Genomic DNA, 17,771 nt, shown 5'->3' with positions numbered 1-17,771 from the left:
AAGGTGGGTGGATCACCTGAGGTCAGGTGTTCCAGACCAGCCTGACCAATATAGTGAAACCCTGTCTCTACTAAAAATACAGAAATTAGCCAGGCGTGGTGGCATGCGCCTATAGGGGAGGTTGAAACAGAATTGCTTGAACCTGGGAGGTGGAGGTTGCAGATCCGAGATGGTGCCATTGCACGCCAGCCTGGGCAACAGAGGGAGAGTCCAACTCCAAATAAATAAATAAATAAATTTTGTCCTACTCAGCAGTCCTCTTTCAGGGGTGAAAGTGTAATATTGAGGTTTAGGGCTTCAGGGTGCCCTCAGCTCCCCTGAGAGGATGTTTCTCCAGGTTCTTGGTCTCCTGCCCTCTCAAGAATTAGAAAAAGGGGACCATGGTGCAGGGTGCAGTAAATGCTGGACTTAAAAGTGTTTGTAGAAAGTGATTTATTTAGAGAGAAATCAGAGAAGGAGACAGCCAGCTAACTCTCACACTCAATGAGAGAATCCAGAAAGATGGAATCCAGGAGAAAAAAGCAGCTTCCACACTAAGTGGAAGGGAATAGAGAAATCGAGTTCAGGAGGGGAAGACAGGCTTCCACGAGTGTGTGTGGAAGGGGACCCCGAAGGGGAAATCCAGGAGAAAGATAGCTTCCATGAAGGGAGTGTTCGTGGAAGGGGACCCAACATGGAGTCCAAAGGGGTGTGGAAGAAGGGGACTTTTAACCTGGGAGGAACCTCCACCTTCTCTAAGACCGCTGGCCAATGAAAGTAGTTCATCAGAACTTCCGCTGGAGTGATTGACTTTTAGTTTCTTCCTGGGCCCTCAAAATTCAAACATAAACCGTTAAATCGGGCCGGGCGCGGTGGCTCACGCCTGTAATCCCAGCACTTTGGGAGGCCAAGGCGGGTGGATCACGAGGTCAAGAGATCGAGACCATCCTGGTCAACATGGTGAAACCCCGTCTCTACTAAAAATACAAAAAATTAGCTGGGCATGGTGGCGCGTGCCTGTAATCCCAGCTACTCAGGAGGCTGAGGCAGGAGAATTGCCTGAACCCAGGAGGCGGAGGTTGCGGTGAGCCGAGATCGCGCCGTTGCACTCCAGCCTGGGTAACAAGAGCGAGACTCTGTCTCAAAAAAAAAAAATAATAATAATAAATAATAATAAAAAAACCGTTAAATCTTCGGATGTAGAGAGATGGGAGGGGGGCATGGCGCTAGGAAGTTCTTGCCCTTAAAACTATGCCCCCTTGTGGACCCGGAAAGAGAACACATTCCCTGAAAAGGATTTTCTACAGGAAACAACTATGCAATTCTGCAAGGCTTTTTCTCCTGTGAGCAGCTTATTTTACCATCTAAACTGCTGTTCAATAGAGTAGCCACTAGCTACATGTACCTAATTATAATTAAACTCAGTTTCAGTGGCATAAGCCACATTTCAAGTACTCAATAGCCACATGTGACTAGTAGCCACAAATTGGACAGCACAGATAACACTTCCATCATTGCTATAAGTGTTACTGGGCAGTGATGATGTGAAACTCTTTTGCAGAAAATCTAATTTGTTTTCTTGTTCTGTCAATTAGATAGAAATCAAAATATGCTTATTCATTTATTTTTTTTTTTTTTTTTTTTTTTTTTTTTTTTTTTTTTTTTTTTTTTTTTTTTTTGAGGCGGAGTTTCGCTCGTTACCCAGGCTGGAGTGCAATGGCGCGATCTCGGCTCACCGCAACCTCCGCCTCCTGGGTTCAGGCAATTCTCCTGCCTCAGCCTCCTGAGTAGCTGGGATTACAGGCACGCGCCACCATGCCCAGCTAATTTTTTGTATTAGTAGAGACGGGGTTTCACCATGTTGACCAGGACGGTCTCGATCTCTTGACCTCGTGATCCACCCGTCTCGGCCTCCCAAAGTGCTGGGATTACAGGCTTGAGCCACCGCGCCCGGCCTCATTTATTTTTTTGAGACAGAGTCTGGGTCTGTCACCCAGGCTGCAGTGCAGTGACAAGATCTCGGCTCACTGTAACCTCCGCCTCCTGGGTTCAAGTGATTCTCATGCCTCACCCTCCCGAGTAGGTGGGATTACAGGGACACACCACCATGCCAGACTTAAGTTTTTGTATTCTTAGTAGAGATGGGGTTTTGCCATGTTGCCCATGCTTGTGTTGAACTCCCGAATCAGTCTGCCTGCCTCGGCCTCCCAAAGTGTTAGGATTACAGGCATGAGCCATGTGCCCAACATGTTAAACTTCAACGTTAAATTGGTTGAAATGTAGCACAGAACCATCGGAGCTTTTGGTCGAGGCCAGCAAAATCTGCAAAATTATTTTTCTTGGCTGTGCATTAGTGCCTTGCAGATTACAAGAAAATCCCAGCATCTTTGCCTTGTTTTCCCTTTTGGAAAACAGAGACAGTCTTGCCTCCCTGGGGAATACTGAAGCTAACATAAGCCTTATGTACGTAACCACTGGTTGGAATGTGTGCATGGACAGGTTAACTTCTGTATATTTGTCAGTCCACTTGCCTAAGAAATAAGGGAAAACTTTGCTTCACCTGTCAAGATTGTTTTTGAGATGGAGTTTTGCTCTTGTTGCTCTAGCCGGAGTACAATGGCATGATCTTGGCTCACTGCCACCTCCACCTCCCGGGTTCAAATGATTCTCCTGCCTCAGTCTGTCGAGTAGCTGGGATTATAGTCGAGCACGATCATGCCCAGCAATTTATTTATTATTTTTTTTATTTTTAGTAGAGACAGGGTTTCTCCATGTTCGTCAGGCTGGTCTCAAACTCCTGACCTCAGGTGATCCTCCCACTTCAGCCTCCTAAAGTGCTGGGATTACAGGCATGAGCCACTGCGCCTAGCCTCAATATTATTTTAAGTACACGAAGTCAAATTCTGGGCTGGGCGCAATGGTTCATGCCTGTAATCCCAGCAGTTTCGGAGGCCAAGGCAGGCAGATCACGAGGTCAAGAGATTGAGACCATACTGGCCAACATGGTGAAACCCTGCCTCTACTAAAAATACAAAAATTAGCCAGGCGTGGTGGTGGACACCTGTAGTACCAGCTACTTGGGAGGCTAAGACAGGAGAATCGCTTGAACCTGGGAAGTGGAGGTTGCAGTTAGCTGAGTTTTTGTGCCATTGCGCTCCAGCCTGGCGACAGGAGTAAGACTCCGTCTCAAAACAACGAAAAAAAAAAACCAGCTCTGGTTATTTGGAGAAAAGGAGCCTCATCACCAGCTATAGCAAATTTAGCAGTGTCTCAAGAATCTGGCTAACTTCTCTCCACCTGTTAATGAAGCTATAGCACTCATTTCACTAAATCTTCCTTTTTTTTTTTTTTTGTTTCGGAGACAGGGCCTCCTGTTGCCCAGGATGGAGTGCAGTGGCGTGATCACAGCTTGCTGCAGCCTTGACTTCCTGGGCTCGACATTCTCCCACCTCAGCCTCCTGAGTAGCTGGGACTACAGGCTTGTTGCCACCACACCCAGCTAAGTTTTTTTTTTTTTTTTTTTTGAGACAAAGAGTCTCACTTTGTTGCCCAGGCTGGAGTGCAGTGGTACCATCTCAGCTCACTGCACTCTCTGCCTCCCAGGTTCAAGAGATTCTACTGGCTCAGCCTCCCAAATAAGCTGGGACTATAGGTGCACGCCACCATGCCTGGCTAATTTTTGTATTTTTAGTAGAGACGTGGTTTCACCATGTTGGTCAAGCTGGTCTCAAATTCCTAACCTCAGGTGATCTGTCTGCCTCTGTCTCTCAAAGTGCTGAGATTACAGGCATGAGACACTGTGCCTGGCCAACTAATTTTGTTTTGTTTTTTTGAGACGGAGCTTCACTCGTTGCCCAGGCTGGAATGCAATGGCGCAATCTAGGCTCACTGCAACCTCTGCCTCCTGGGTTCAAGTGATTCTCCAGCCTCAGCTTCCCAAGTAGCTGAGATTACAGGTGCCTGCCATTATGCCTGGCTAATTTTTGTATTTTAATTAAGAGAGACAGCGTTTCACCATGTTGGTCAGGCTGGTCTGTAATTCCTTGACCTCACCAGATCCACCTACCTCGGACTACCAAAGTGCTAGGATTACAAGCATGAGCCACCACACCCAGCCAGCCAACTAATTTCTTATTTTTAGTAGAGACAGAGTTTCAACATGTTGCCCAGCCTTAAATCCTTCCCTCTGTGTCTAAATTTCAGACCTTTATTAGTTTGAATTTTGTAGCTTAAGAACTAGGAAAGCATCAAAAGACAGTAATGGTAAATACCAATCACACAAACACTAAGTGTTAGAAACGTTTATTTGTCAAAAAATTTTAAAAAAGGGGAAATATGGAGTAAAACAAGGCTAAATTTCAGCTAATGCTGTACCACGATCACAGGTAGACATAAAAACAAAACAACAACAAAACCCCCAATGGTCCTACCAATTTCAGAAGATTTAACTTCAATGTTCGAGTCCAGAGCTAACAGAGAAGAGTAAAAGGCTGCTTGCCACTACATGGTCATTTTAAAGGGAAAAGAGATGCTGCAGGTAGGCAGGGAGAAGGATTCAACTCCTAGGGAAAGCAAGATAAGAGGGGTTCCACTGCACAGGAAAAAGGGGATGCCAGCATAATCCTTACCTAGGGCTGCTCAGAGCCTGAGAATATAAGGAACAGAGGGAAAGGCTACAGAGACTAGTATCAGGAGGAAAGAAAAGTCAACTTAGAAGAATTAAGAAAGAAAACATAGTTGGTCACAAACTCCTTTTGTTTACTGAAACATGAAGCAATGGAAACATCCCGGCAAAGGGAACCGCGCGGAGCAAGTTCTCATATATGACCGCAGCCCAAGGGTTCAGTCCGCAATTATCCTACCTGAAAGAGAGCACAACACAAGAGGCTTACACAATGCCTGGAGAGCAGCCTGGCTCCGAGTACAAGGGCCCTGGGTCCCGTCCTGTATTGGGGGGCGGGGGGGGGGACAAAGAAGAAAACAAAACCAAGTCAGACTGGATCTAACTCACATCCCATGTAATTACCTAGGAGTCTAATAGCTAGATACAGGAATCTACTTATGGGTACATATATAGGACAGGATGCAGTCTAGCTGAAGAATGTGTTGGTGATAAATCTTTCTTATTCACCTTTTAGGCAAGATAACCCCTGTGACAAGTCTACTGTTGCTGCAACAAAGGGCATATATACATTATCAAGAACTGCAATTTAATTTTGGGGTCCAGGAAAAGCAGAAGATGCTGAGATGTCTTATGTGGCCAATTGCACTATTCTAAATGTTTTAATCTTTCACAGTAAACAAGCTTTCAGAAATGATGGTCACAAGGGGTAGGGTATCAAGGAGCAGCCAGTCATTCACCCAATTCCAATACACCTACATGTCATCACACTCACAGAGTTAGAGCCATAGTTCCAGTAGTTCCCGTAATTGACCAAATCTCCCTTGCCAAATCAAAAGAAGAAATCATTCCTAGAATTCTCTAATTCTTCTATTGATGATGGGAACTCCAGACACCAATGGCTGGGGGAAAAAAAAAGTTAACTCACACCAAGTTCCTCTACTTATTACAGACAAAGGGCCAAATCTTGGTCTTGATCTGTGCCAATCGACTTCAAAAGTTGTGACGTTCTTGGATCAGTTCTGCTAGGGTGAGACCCGAATTTGGATCCCCAACAGTTCTGGAGTATTTCATCCTGGCAGCCTCATTAACATCAGGCTCCTGGGACTGCAACCAACTCAGGGTTATTCAGTCCATTTGAGGTTCACACCTGGAAGGTAAGTTTCTTTAAAAGTCATCACTAAAAAGAGGTTAGTTGAACAACCACTGTTTGAAGTCAAAATTCTTTTAAAAATGTCCTAGCAATACCTTTTGAAGACCACAATATATGAATTTAATATTTAACTTTGAAACACCCTTGAGAGAAACAGGTTATCTGATAAGATTTATACCAGCTTACTTCAGAGGCATATCCCACCTTATGCTAGATCCAGCTGCATTAAAAGTAAAAATTAATGGCAAACTACAAATTTTAAGATCACTTCACACAAACACAGACTTGCTGCACAGTGGTCTCAAGAGATCTCAAGTCTTGGTGACATGCATATAGGGTACAACTTATTACAGGTTGTACCATATTTGCTTCTCAAGTCACATAAAAGAGCAAAGTCTACGGCTTTGTTTTTTATTTATTTTTTTTGAGATTGAGTCTTGCTCTGTCACCCAGCTTGGAGTGCAGTGGCGCAATCTTGGCTAACTGCAACCTCCACCTCCCAGGTTCAAGCAATTCTCTTGTCTCAGCCTTTCAAGTAGCTGAGACTACAGGTGCCCACCACCATGACTGGCTAATTTTTGGGGCTTTTACCATATTGGTCAGGCTGGTCTCAAACTCCTGACCTTAGGTGATCCACCGACCTCCACCTCCCATAGTGCTGGGATTACAGGCATAAGCCACCATGCCCAGTCTTTTTTTCTTCTTTTTCTTTGAGAGAGAGAGGAGCCACTCTGTTGCCCAGGCTGGAGTGCAGTGGCTAACTGCAGCCTCAAACTCCTGGGCTTAAGGGATCCTCCAGCCTCAGCCTCCTGAGTAACTGGGGCTACAGGCATGAGCCACTGCACACAGCTGCTTTGTTGTCTTCTACATTTATTGCCAAATTGATTAGTTAGTAACACTAAAAACTCAGTAGTAACTCACTTTAACCTTGCTACTGGGACTCCAAGTGATGCTCAATTTCAAGGTACAAAGAAAACCGTGAGAATATAAAGTTGTCATGATGCCATTTCCACTCAGATGAAAAGATTTATCTATCTTTAGATACTCAAAATTGCCATTCTAATACTTTTGGTACACATTTCCTGATGTAGGAAACAGTAAAATTTCAGTCTATGGCACTGGCTTTTATCACCTATGCAATTTTCTACACATCTGGAAATTATCAGTTTATGTAATTCCTTAAATGTTCCTCACTTCAACAACAAAAAACAAAAATTGCTGGAAGAAACGGGAAGCATCTGTGATGGGTCTAAATGGAGGGTCTAAATGGAGGGTCTAAATGATAGCCTCACAGGCTGTGAAGAAACAGGGCTTAAGTGCCCATATAGAACAAGATACTATAGATTACTAATAAGGACTCCATGAGACAGAACATCAAAACATTTAACTTTCAAGTAAATGTCTTAGAAGTAAACATTTGGAATTTACAGGACTTCCTCTGGCATATAGGTATGTTAGAAGAGTCCTTTGAGAAAAGGATAATGACACAAGAAGTTTGAAGAAAAAAAAAAAAAAAAAAAAGCCAGGTGCAGTGGCTCATGCCTGTAATCCCAGCAGTTTGGGAGGCCGAGGCGAGTGGATCAACTCTGGTTGGGAGTTCAAAACCAGCCTGACCAACATGGAGAAACTCTGTCTCTACTAAAAATACAAAAAATTAGCTGGGCATGGTGGCGTGCACCTGTAGTCCCTGCTACTCAGGCGGCTGACGCAGGAGAATCTCTTGAACCCAGGAGGCAGAGACTGCAGTGAGCTGAGATTGCGCCACTGCACTCCAGCCTGGCTAACAAGAGCGAGACTCCGTCTAAAAAAAAAAAAAGAGAGAGAGAGAAATGGTCTCTCTGTTGCCCAGGCCGGAATACAGTGGTGTGATCATAGCTCCCCGCAGCCTTTTTTTTTCTTCTTGAAACAGAGTCTTGCTCTGTCACCCAGGCTGGAGTGCAGTGGCGAGATCTTGGCTCAGTGCAACCTCTGCCTCCCAGGTTCAAGCGATTCTCCTGCCTCAGCCTCCTGAGTAGCTGCAACTACAGGCAAGCGCCACCACCATGCCCAGCTTATTTTTGTATTTTTAGTAGAGACAGGGTTTCAGCATGTTGGCCAGGATGGTCTCGATCTCCTGACCTCGTGATCTGCCTGCCTTGGCCTCCCAAAGTGTTGGGATTACAGGTGTGAGCCACCATGCCCAGCCTGCAGCCTTTTATAACTCTTGGGCTCAAGCAATCCTTCCAACCTCAGCATTCTGAGTAGCTGGGATCACAGGTGCTCCCTGTTACACTCTGCTAATTTAATTTTCTTTGTAGAGACAGGATCCTGCTATGTTGCCTAGGCTGGTCTTGAACTCCTGGGCTCAAGTGCCGCTGCTTTTAATCTTTTAATCAAACAGAAGTTTTATTAGCAAACTAGAAGCCTAAAATAGTTAAAATTCTCACTGTGATATTCATTACTAACCCCTGAACCTGCACCCTTCAGTGTACCACTACAGTACTTCTGTAGTAGAGAGAGCATGGAGTTTGGAATCAGACAGGCCTGAGTTTGAATTCTAACTCTACCTTTCATATACCAAATGACTGGGCAAAGTAAACCTCTCTGAGCCTTAGTTCCCTTCTCTATAAAAGAATAAAACCTTTCAGTCTTATTGTATAGATGATATAAACAGTGTACAAATGTTAGATCTTGTTTTTCTGTAACCAAATATACAACTGATTAAAGAACGTTCTCACTAATAAATTGATTTTGTTGTTATCTCAGAAGGAGCAAGTTGGTTGGAGTCATATACTAACACCTTGACAGGCCAAATGGAACTTAAGGCCTAAGCTAGAGAAATATTGACTAACATGTAATTTGCACCTTTTGGATACTGTCCAGACAGCAAACAGGTGGCTCTAACCTCCTCTATGAAGCATGGGTCTCTTGCAAGGGAACTAAATGGAATCTCTTAACCATACCCACCCCTCTCTCACCTCCAGTTTTTAAAAAGCTGAGTACCGGGCTCGGTCGACATACTGCTCCCGTTCATACCGGGCCATGTCATACAGAGAATTCCGTGTAGCTGCTGAAGCCTGAGATAACTCACTCTCTGGCCCATAACCGTAGCCCTCTCCAACTGTGGGGAGCATGGCTGCAGCACGACGCAGTGGGCTCCTGTCCCTTCCATAATAGGAGGGAGTGGTGGCCGCAGCAGCAGCCATAGCAGCTGAAGTGGCAGCAGCACCAGAGTTTGGCAGTAGGTGTCTGTCGTAGGGATCAACAGAAGTAGAGTTGAGGTGGCTGGTCACAGTTGTGCTTTGGACTTGAGGCAGATGAGACATGGTCTGCTCTGCGTAGTTGTATGCAGAAGCTGCTGCCGCTGCTGCTACTGCCTCATAAGAGCGGACCCGGTATCGCTTATAGTAGTCGAGTGCTCCATATGCATCGTTGTAATACATGGATTCCCCATAGCCCATGGTGTAAGGTGTGCGAACTGCTCCATACTGTTCATTATACTGTTCAGTAAAGTCTGCCACACGACCTGTACGATCTACTGGACACTCTTTGGACCAGTGCCCTTCTTTCCCACACCGATAGCAGCCACTCTGGTCTCCCATCCCGGGGGCAGTCCGAAGCCGGCTTGTGGACAACTGCACATGCATTCTTTTGCCTTGAAGAAATAAGATTTTATTATAACTCATTTTCTTTTTTCTCCCCAAATGAAAGTAAATTAGTTGTCATAAGACCCCCCCAACACACATACTCCTGTGACCCTATTTCAGCAACCTCCTTTAAAAAGTAGTTGAAGTTTTTGTTTTTTTTTCCTTGAGACAGTTTAGCTCTTGTTGCCCAGGCTGGAGTGCAGTGGCACAATCTGGGCTCATTGCAACCTCTGCCTCTTCAGGTTCAAGCAATTCTCCTGCCTCAGCCTCCTGAGTAGCTGGGATTACAGGTGTGCGCCACCACGCCCGGCTAATTTTGTATTATTAGTAGAGAAGGGGTTTCACCATGTTGGTCAGGCTGGTCTCAAACTCCCAACCTCAGGTGATGCGCCCGCCTCAGCCTCCCAAAGTGCTGGGATTACAGGCGTGAGTCACTGTGCCTGGCTAGTTGTTGAAATTTTTTTTCTTTTTTTTTTTCAGTTGTTGAAGTTTTAATACAAATGAGAGCTAGAAAATTTGATTCTGCAGAGACCAGTCAATACTTTCTACTTAGGCCAGGAGTAGACCAGACTCCCTCCTGCTTCTGTCTCCACAACTTTCCTCTTTCCCCTCAAACACAAACATTGGAAAAGTTTTCTTACTTCTAAGACTATTACTTATAATGATTCAAATTCTGCCAGTACTTCCAAAATCAAATAACCAACAAAACCTCAGTTATGCCAAATTTGGAAGGCATCTTGTTCGTCTCTCACTGATTGAGGATCAGGTAGGCCTGAGCATTTATTGCTTAAAAACCACATCAATCGTCCATCCATCTTGTTTCCTTCAGCTATTTTTGTAGATGTCACCAGAAGACTCTCAATCATGGGTACACAAACCATACCTGGTTTGTCAACTGCTTCATCTCTAGTATCTCTGGGAGTTATAAAACCTGCTAGATTTCAACTCACCCTCACTCACCCACCCCAAAGCTACTGTGGAAAACTATGTGACCAAGGTGTCTCAACAAGAATCAGATTTTGAAACAGTACTTGTTCCCTAGGAACAGTGTGTTCACATGTAATGAAATAACTGGCATTTCATCCAGCAATGTAAACAGTTCTTTATAGGGATTAACAACTAGTTAGAAAAATGCAGCATTGGCCAGGTGCCATGGCTCACGCCTGAAATCCTGGCACTTTGGGAGGCCGAGGCAGGCGGATCTTCTGAGGTCAGGAGTTCGAGATCAGCCTGACCAACATGGAGAAACTCTGTCTCTAATAAACATATAAAATCAGCCAGGTGTGGTGGCGCATGCCTGTAATCCCAGCTACTCCAGAGGCTGAGACAGGAAAATTGCTTGAACCCAGGAGGTAGAGGTTGCTGTGAGCTGAGATAGTGCCACTTCACTCCAGGCTGGGCAACAAGAACGAGACTGTCTCAAAAAAAAAGAAAAATGCAGCATTTGCCTAAAGGCCTCTAGGAGCCCAGGCCACATCCATTTCCACTTCCAAGAAATGACCAGCACTGAGGAACCTAAGAGAAGAGAACAGTCTTTGCCCAGGGATTGTGAACCACCAAACCCAGGGACCCTCACTCATGAAAGCATCTGAAGTCTTTAAAAGCAGTTAAATGAATATTCCTGGCAATATTTAGTCCCAGGTTGCATAAGACTCTCCTGGACCTCAAGTCAGTGCTTTTCAAATTGTAGCCAAAAGAAAATGCACAGGAGGCTGAGGCAGGAGAATCACTTGAATACGGGAGGTGGAGGTTGCAGTGAGTGGAGATTGCCCCAATGCACTCCAGCCTGAGTGACAGTGAAAGACTCCATCTCAAAAAATAATAATAATAATAATAATAATAAATGCAGTCAGCACAGATGCAGAGAACAGAGGCTTCTCATTACTCTTAAAGGCTGCTCAAAACAAATCCCCCCTCCTTGATCAGCAAGTTGCTCTCTTTAACAGACCTTGTTCTGAATGCAGTTAGGTGAGAGGAAGACTTGTGCTCCACCATCCTGTAGGAAACAGTCCTATTCAGGATGGCAGCCAGAACAGTGCCATGCATTGACCCTGAGAGGGGAGCAGGTTAGTGCAGTAATACCATTTTAGTCAAATTTGTTTTGCCCAATGTCAAAGAGTCCTATCACTCCAGTTTCTAGCAGAAACAAAAGTGCAGGCTTTATACCTCCAGCTGTTAGCAAACAGGCAACATCCACTATTACCACTGATAGAGTCAGCAGATACCAAATAGCATTAAATGTCAAAGCATTTTGCCATCTTCAGAGCTTTAAATACTCCTATTCTTAGAAGGGCCATAATGCTAATTATGCTTTGAACAGAAACATAGATTTCTGCCGCAACTTATATCTCAAATGCAGAGTTCCCTATAGTTTAGACTAAAGGATTATAAATGACTTGACTTTCAAATATACACGGTGACATTCAGCTATGTGACAGACACAAACTATGCTCCAATTGTGAAGTCAGAGTGACTATGACAATCTAAAAAGGAGTCAATCCAGAGACCTAAAAGTAACATTTTTAACAAAAAAATTTCAATTAAATTTGCCCTTTACTTTTATAGATTCTAGGTCCATTTTTTTGAGAAACAAAACCCAGCAATTTTACCCTGTTTTTAAACTAAATCCAATCTTCATTCCTGCTTTTATTTAGAGGATGGGGACTCCAGTTTATATGTGGCAAAAACTACCTGTGTAGTCATGAAAAGGATGCAGGTATCATTTTTTTTAACCTAGAAGCAAAAAAAAAAAAAATCTATAATGGGAGCAATAGGTTTAAACAAATTTTTCAAACCAGTTTCTCCAAGCTGGGTGTGGTGGCTCTTACCTATAATCCCAGCACTTTGGGAGGCCAAGATGGGTCAATCACCTGAGGCCAGGAGTTCGAGACCAGCCTGGCCAACATGGCAAAACCTCATCTCTACTAAAAAAATACAAAACACTAGCTGGGTGTGGTGGTGCATGTCTGCAGTCCCAGCTACTCAGGAGGCTGAGGCACACGAATTGCTTGAACCCAGGAGATGGAGGCTGTAGTGAGCTGAAATTGTGCTACTGCACTCCAACCTTGGTGACAGAGCAAGACTGTCTTAAAAAAAAAACCCACAAGGCCGGGTGCAGCGCGGTGGCTCACACCTGTAATCCCAGCACTTTGGGAGGCCGAGGCAGGTGGATCATGAGGTCAAGATATCCAGACCATCTTGGCCAACATGGTGAAACCCCGTCTCTACGAAAAAGTTAGCCGGGTGTGGTGGCACGCACCTGTGGTCCCAGCTACTCGGGAAGCTGAGGTGGAAGAATCGCCTGAACCCAGGAGGCGGAGGTTGCACTGAGCTGAGATCATGCCATTGCAGTCCAGCCTGATGACAGAGCAAGGCTCTGTCTCAAAACAAAATAAAACAAAACATCACAATAACACATATTTATCCTAAGCCAACTACCCCCAATTAACTGATTTTTCTTATACATCTTTTTGCCCTTTTATTCTATTATATATATATATATATATATTTTTTTTTTTTTTCAAACAGAGTCTCGCTCCGGAGTACAGTGGTGCAATCTCGGCTCACTGTAACCTCCACCTCCCAGGTTCAAGCCATTCTCCTGTCTCAGCTTCCTGAGTAGCTGGGATTACAGTCACACACCACCATGACCAGCTAGTTTTTTCGTATTTTTAGTAGACACGGGGTTTTACCATATTGGCCAGGCTGGTCTCAAACTCCTGACCTCAGATGAACCACCTGCCTTGGCCTCCAAAAGTGCTGGGATTACAGGCATGAGCCACCGCGCCCAGCCTGTGTTAAATACATTTAAAAGGCAAGGGCATTCTGTATACATTACTAGAATACCTCTGCAGTTTGTACCCAACTTTATATTCTTTTACATTTTGCTCATTACCTGTTAGGAGAAAACCCTCCTTCCCCAGTCGCCACTGTCCATCAGATGACCTCCCCATCAAATTAAAATAATTAAGAATACTTTTAAAAGCTGAAGTGCAGCAACATTCCAAAATAAAAACATGTTAAGAAAAGCAAATAAATAAGGAAAGCGTCACTATCATACTTTCAATACATTTTTAACCAGAACAGAAAGACTCATGGTTTCAAACAGCACTCACCTGTCATCGTACAGCGCTTTTACTGTCAAAACACTTTCACATCTATTATTTCATTCTAGCCTCACCACAATCCTGTGAGGGAGGTACAGTAGGGATCAATAACTCTACAAGCTCCTCTACCAATCTCCACTGTGCAAACTTTCTTACCCTTTGCTGGTCAATTTTTCCTCTTCTTCCATTATTTATTTTCTCATTCTGTTTTCTAAGTTTAACAGAGGACCCAAAAGTACTTAACAACCCCTTTAAAGACACCCAGGGCGGAAAAGGTGTTGACTTAGGAGGCACAAAACTGACTCTGAACGTGAGGTCCAAGACGATACTGTTAACAAAACACTTGTAGAACAGTGCTATCCAAAAGAATGTTCTATGATGATGGAAATGTTCTGTCTCTACTAATATGGTAGCCACAGGCTTCACTGAGTGCTTAAAATGAGTCTGGTATACACCTGAAAAACTGAATTTTAAATTTTATTTAATCTCAATTAATTCCGATTTACTAAGCCACATGTGGTTACTAGCACAGTTCTAGAGACTTCTGACAAACCTCTTGTGGTATTGGTGACAACGTACGTACCTTTATTATAGGTATAAATAATATGATATGCTATAGGATGTTTTACTGGAATTTCTTCACAAGTGGGACCATCATTCTCATTCAGTGTGATATATTTGGAAATATCCTTGTTTTTTTTAGGGTTAAATAATAGTAGATGGAGCAGAACACTCCATGGCATGTTTTTTGACTCTGGTTGAACAGACTGCACTAATTTGAGCAACCAAAAGATACTCCCTCAGATCCAGACTTGCCACCCAGATTTATAATATAGGGTTTCTTCTAGATACCTTTTTTCTTCTTTCCCACCAGTATTCATCACCTAAGGCAGTAAAGAACATAAATCTTAAGCACTTAAACCCTCAAATATAAGGCTTCCTGATCATAACCAAAGAAGCAGGTAACCCATGGACCTTCATCTTCCCTTCTCTCATAAGGCACTCGTTTCCCCAGGCAGATTACACTTCCAACAGCACTCAAATGAATGCAAGAATCCCGCAGGATAAAGTAATCTACAATTTGTGTTCCTATGTCTTAGCAAACCACCCTGCCACTCCCATAGTCTTGTGTTCTTGTCTGTCTCGAGCTATACCCACCCGGCTCTACTGCCCAGGCCCCAGAGCAATTCACCTTGAAACTCTGTGTTGTCAAGGCCCCTGATGGCCTCCACTGCATCCTCTGCCCGCTCCATGTGTACGAAGGCATAATCTTTCACGATGTCACATTCGATGACCGGACCATACTCCTCAAACTTGGCTCGAAGCTCTTGGTTGGTACAAGTGGGACTGATGTTGCCCACGTGTAACTTGGTTGAAGCTTTGCTCTTATTCTTGCTGGCTTCCACGTTGATGTTCACCCCATGAAGCTTGTAATGGTGCAGGTTGCGTATGGCATCTTCCGCTGCAGTTTTGTCTTCTATGTGCACAAAGCCGTAATTCTTAATGATGTCACATTCCAGCACCTTCCCATACTGCTCGAAAAGAGAGCGGATCTCCTGCTCTGTGGCCTCCCGGGGCAGGTTTCCGATGAACAGCTTCACCATCCTGACAAGAGCCTGGGAGAGAAAAACAAGATTTCAAAAGTCAGGGGTGTGGTGGGAAATTTCGGTGCACTGCAGCATTTTCGTCGAATCCTCCAAAGTTCTTGCACCTTTAAGACCCTCACATAGACATTCGCTATTCTTCCTCAATATGGGGAGGCCGGTTTGTTCTTGAGGAGTGCGAGCTATGTGTGACATGCAAACAGCAGGTCGAGGGTCAGCATGCATAGGGCAGTCTATCATCTCCGTGAAATGGAGCGTAAATACCAGAATTAGCTGTTCCATGTCTAAAAATGAGGAAAGAGAAACGCCCAAGCAAAAGCAAGGAACAGCTATCACAGTGCGCCTGCTAATAAGGTTTTGGAGGGAAATCTATGTACCTCTCCTACGTGCGCTAGCACCTTTCAAGATACTCTAAAAAGAAAGAAGTCCCCTTCCCCCAAACCGGGACTAATTACCCGCCCCCCAGCGGCCCACCCTTCAGCTCCTTCGCCCCAACAAAGACTCGACCCGACCCCTGCCCCGCCTCCTTCCGGAGACCCGGCCCCGCCTCCTCCCGTTGTCTTTCCGGACTTCCCGTAGCAAAATGTGAAACCCAAATATGACCAGGCTGTCTCCTGGAGGTCTGGCCCAGCTCGCCCCTAGGCTCCCAACATCACACACACAAGAACCCCTCGCACCTCAGGGTGGCGGCGGCGGCTCCCGCGTCAGAGCGAACCCTATAAAATGGCGACGGCCGCTCGAGCCTCGACGCTACCGGGCCCTTTCTCGCGCGCCAGCTCACGCACGCGCGAGTGCGCACTGCTTCCTTCCGCTTCACCTCGCGGGACCCAAGTGGCCAATCCTGAAGCTGCATACAAATGATCGCGCAGCACGGGGGCGGGGCCTGCTGGTGGCGACGCCGCTTCGCGGAGGTCAGCCCGCCTTCAGCCCCAGCCAGCCAATCACTACCCTGGAAGTGGTCGCCACTCCTGCGTCAGAAGAGCTCTGGACGCGACCACTACCTAGAGAAGTGGAGGCCCGGGGGAGTCACTCGGCATCACAATGGGTCGCGTTATTGGGCCCTCTGAGGGGACGGGGTGCTGATTACAAAGGGTAATCTCTCCGAGTGCCCTAAAAAGGGGCTTTCGTAGCTGGCTGGCCGGCCTCTGTGGCAGCTTGGGGCAACATTTCAGAAATACAGGCGCGCCACATTTTAAGCAAAACTAGTCATTGTTTTGGAGAGCTTTAAACATTAAAGTTTTTATTGCAGACGTGTTATTTATTGGTACGGACACTGAGAACCAAGGGACAGAAAGATAACCTGGCATTGCTACCCAGGCTACGCTTAGTCATGTTTTGTTTGCTCATGAGTATCCGTGGGCTGGTTTTCTCTCTCTCATTGTGTGTCCGTCACAGTCCTGGTCTGTGGTGAGCATAATGGAGGAATACTTGGTGGAGATGCCCAGTGAGGTCCCAGTTTTGGGGTGGGAGAGGGTCTCCTCGTCCACACCAACCTGGAAATCTACGTGTAACTGTGAGTTTCCCGTCACACTCGAGCATTCAAAATTCAGCTGTGGTCCAAGGGCACCTCCTGGCGGTAAAAGAAGTTTAGACGGGCCGGGTGCGGTGGCTCACGACTGTAATCCCAGCACTTTGGGAGGCCAAGGCGGGCGGATCACGAGGTCAGGAGTTAAAGACCAGCTTGGCCAACATGGTGAAACCCGTCTCTACTAAAAATACAAAAATTGGCGGGGAGCGGTGGCTCACGCCTGTAATCTCAGCACTTTGGGAGGCCGAGGCGGGTGGATCACGAGGTCAGGAGATCGAGACCATCCTGGTCAACACGGTGAAACCCCGTCTCTACTAAAAATACAAAAAATTAGCTGGGCATGGTGGCGCGTGCCTGTAATCCCAGCTACTCAGGAGGCTGAGGCGGGAGAATTGCCTGAACCCATGAGGCGGAGGTTGCGGTGAGCCGAGATCGCGCCATTGCACTTCAGCCTGGGTAACAAGAGCGAAACTCCATCTCAAAAAAAAAAAAAAAAAAAAAAAAAAATTAGTCTGGCGTGGTGGTGCGCGCCTGTAATCTCAGCTACTTGTGAGTCTGAGGCAGGAGAATCGTTGGAACCCAGGAGGCAGAGGTTGCAGTGAGCCGAGATCGCGCCACTGCACACCACCCTGCGTGACAGAGCGAGACTCAGTATCAAAAAAAAAAAAAAAAAAAAAGCTTAGGCGGATTCCCCACTGTCACCCTCGAACAAAGCATAGCAGTTTATGGAGGTTGATGAATTGGGTTTATCTTCTAGTAGAGCCTGCCAGAGAGATTTGTCAGTCACCATTCCCCATTGTAGTGGCTCCATAACGGCTTCTCTGATACTATCAGGCACACATTCCCGAGGCTGCCCTCTTCCACCCCAGCTACTTGAATATGTTCTTTCCCTGAGTTCTTTTTGTTTCTCAGACATTTCAGAAGAGGCACTGTCCTTCCAATTTTATTTATTTTTATTTTTTATTTTATTTTTTAAAAGACAGAGTCTTGCTGTGTCACCCAGGCTGGAGGGCAGTGGGGAGCTCTCAGCTTACAGTAACGTACGCCTCCCGGGTTCAAGCCATTTTCCTGCCTCAGCCTCCCAAGTAGCTGGGACTACAGGCATGCACCACCACACCTGGCTAATTTTTGTATTTTTAGTAGAGACGGGTTTC

The 17,771-nt window shown here is 45.5% G+C and overlaps 1 protein-coding gene across 7 annotated transcripts; it reads right to left on the bottom strand.

Annotated features, from left to right (window-relative positions):
* Nucleotides 1–4,265: 4,265 nt before the first annotated feature.
* On the bottom strand, nt 4,266–15,884 carry LOC105706487 (RNA-binding protein 4B). 7 transcript variants are annotated; one of them, XR_001104837.2, is made up of 5 exons: nt 15,767–15,884; nt 14,678–15,101; nt 8,711–9,387; nt 5,529–5,750; nt 4,266–4,923 (listed from the first exon to the last, which is right to left on the bottom strand). XR_001104837.2 is itself a non-coding variant. In XM_012436911.2 (4 exons), exons 2-3 carry the CDS (start codon nt 15,087–15,089, stop codon nt 8,720–8,722), a joined length of 1,080 nt encoding a protein of 359 aa, XP_012292334.1. In that variant the 5' UTR covers nt 15,090–15,101; nt 15,767–15,884; the 3' UTR covers nt 4,266–5,750; nt 8,711–8,719. The 7 variants fall into 7 exon arrangements, 5 of the variants coding, with proteins under 5 accessions (XP_012292334.1, XP_012292339.1, XP_012292338.1 ...); XR_001104838.2 differs by having other exon boundaries at nt 4,266–4,841; XM_012436911.2 differs by having other exon boundaries at nt 4,266–5,750.
* Between the last annotated feature and the right edge of the window lie 1,887 nt (nt 15,885–17,771).

This window comes from Aotus nancymaae, unplaced genomic scaffold (genome assembly GCF_030222135.1).
Source record: "Aotus nancymaae isolate 86718 unplaced genomic scaffold, 86718_ANA_hifiasm-v0.15.2.pri h1tg000059l, whole genome shotgun sequence".
Lineage (NCBI taxonomy): Eukaryota > Metazoa > Chordata > Mammalia > Primates > Aotidae > Aotus > Aotus nancymaae.
Note: the sequence above shows the minus strand (reverse complement) of the source record. Positions and strands in the feature narration are given on the sequence as shown.

Coding starts and splice junctions, on each gene's coding strand:
- LOC105706487 (XM_012436911.2), bottom strand. CDS start 15,089: ATGGTGAAGCTGTTCATCGGAAACCTGCCCCGGGAGGCCACAGAGCAG. Junction 9,388..14,677: donor TGACAACACAGAGTTTCAAG/GTGAATTGCTCT, acceptor TATTTCTTCAAG/GCAAAAGAATGCATGTGCAG.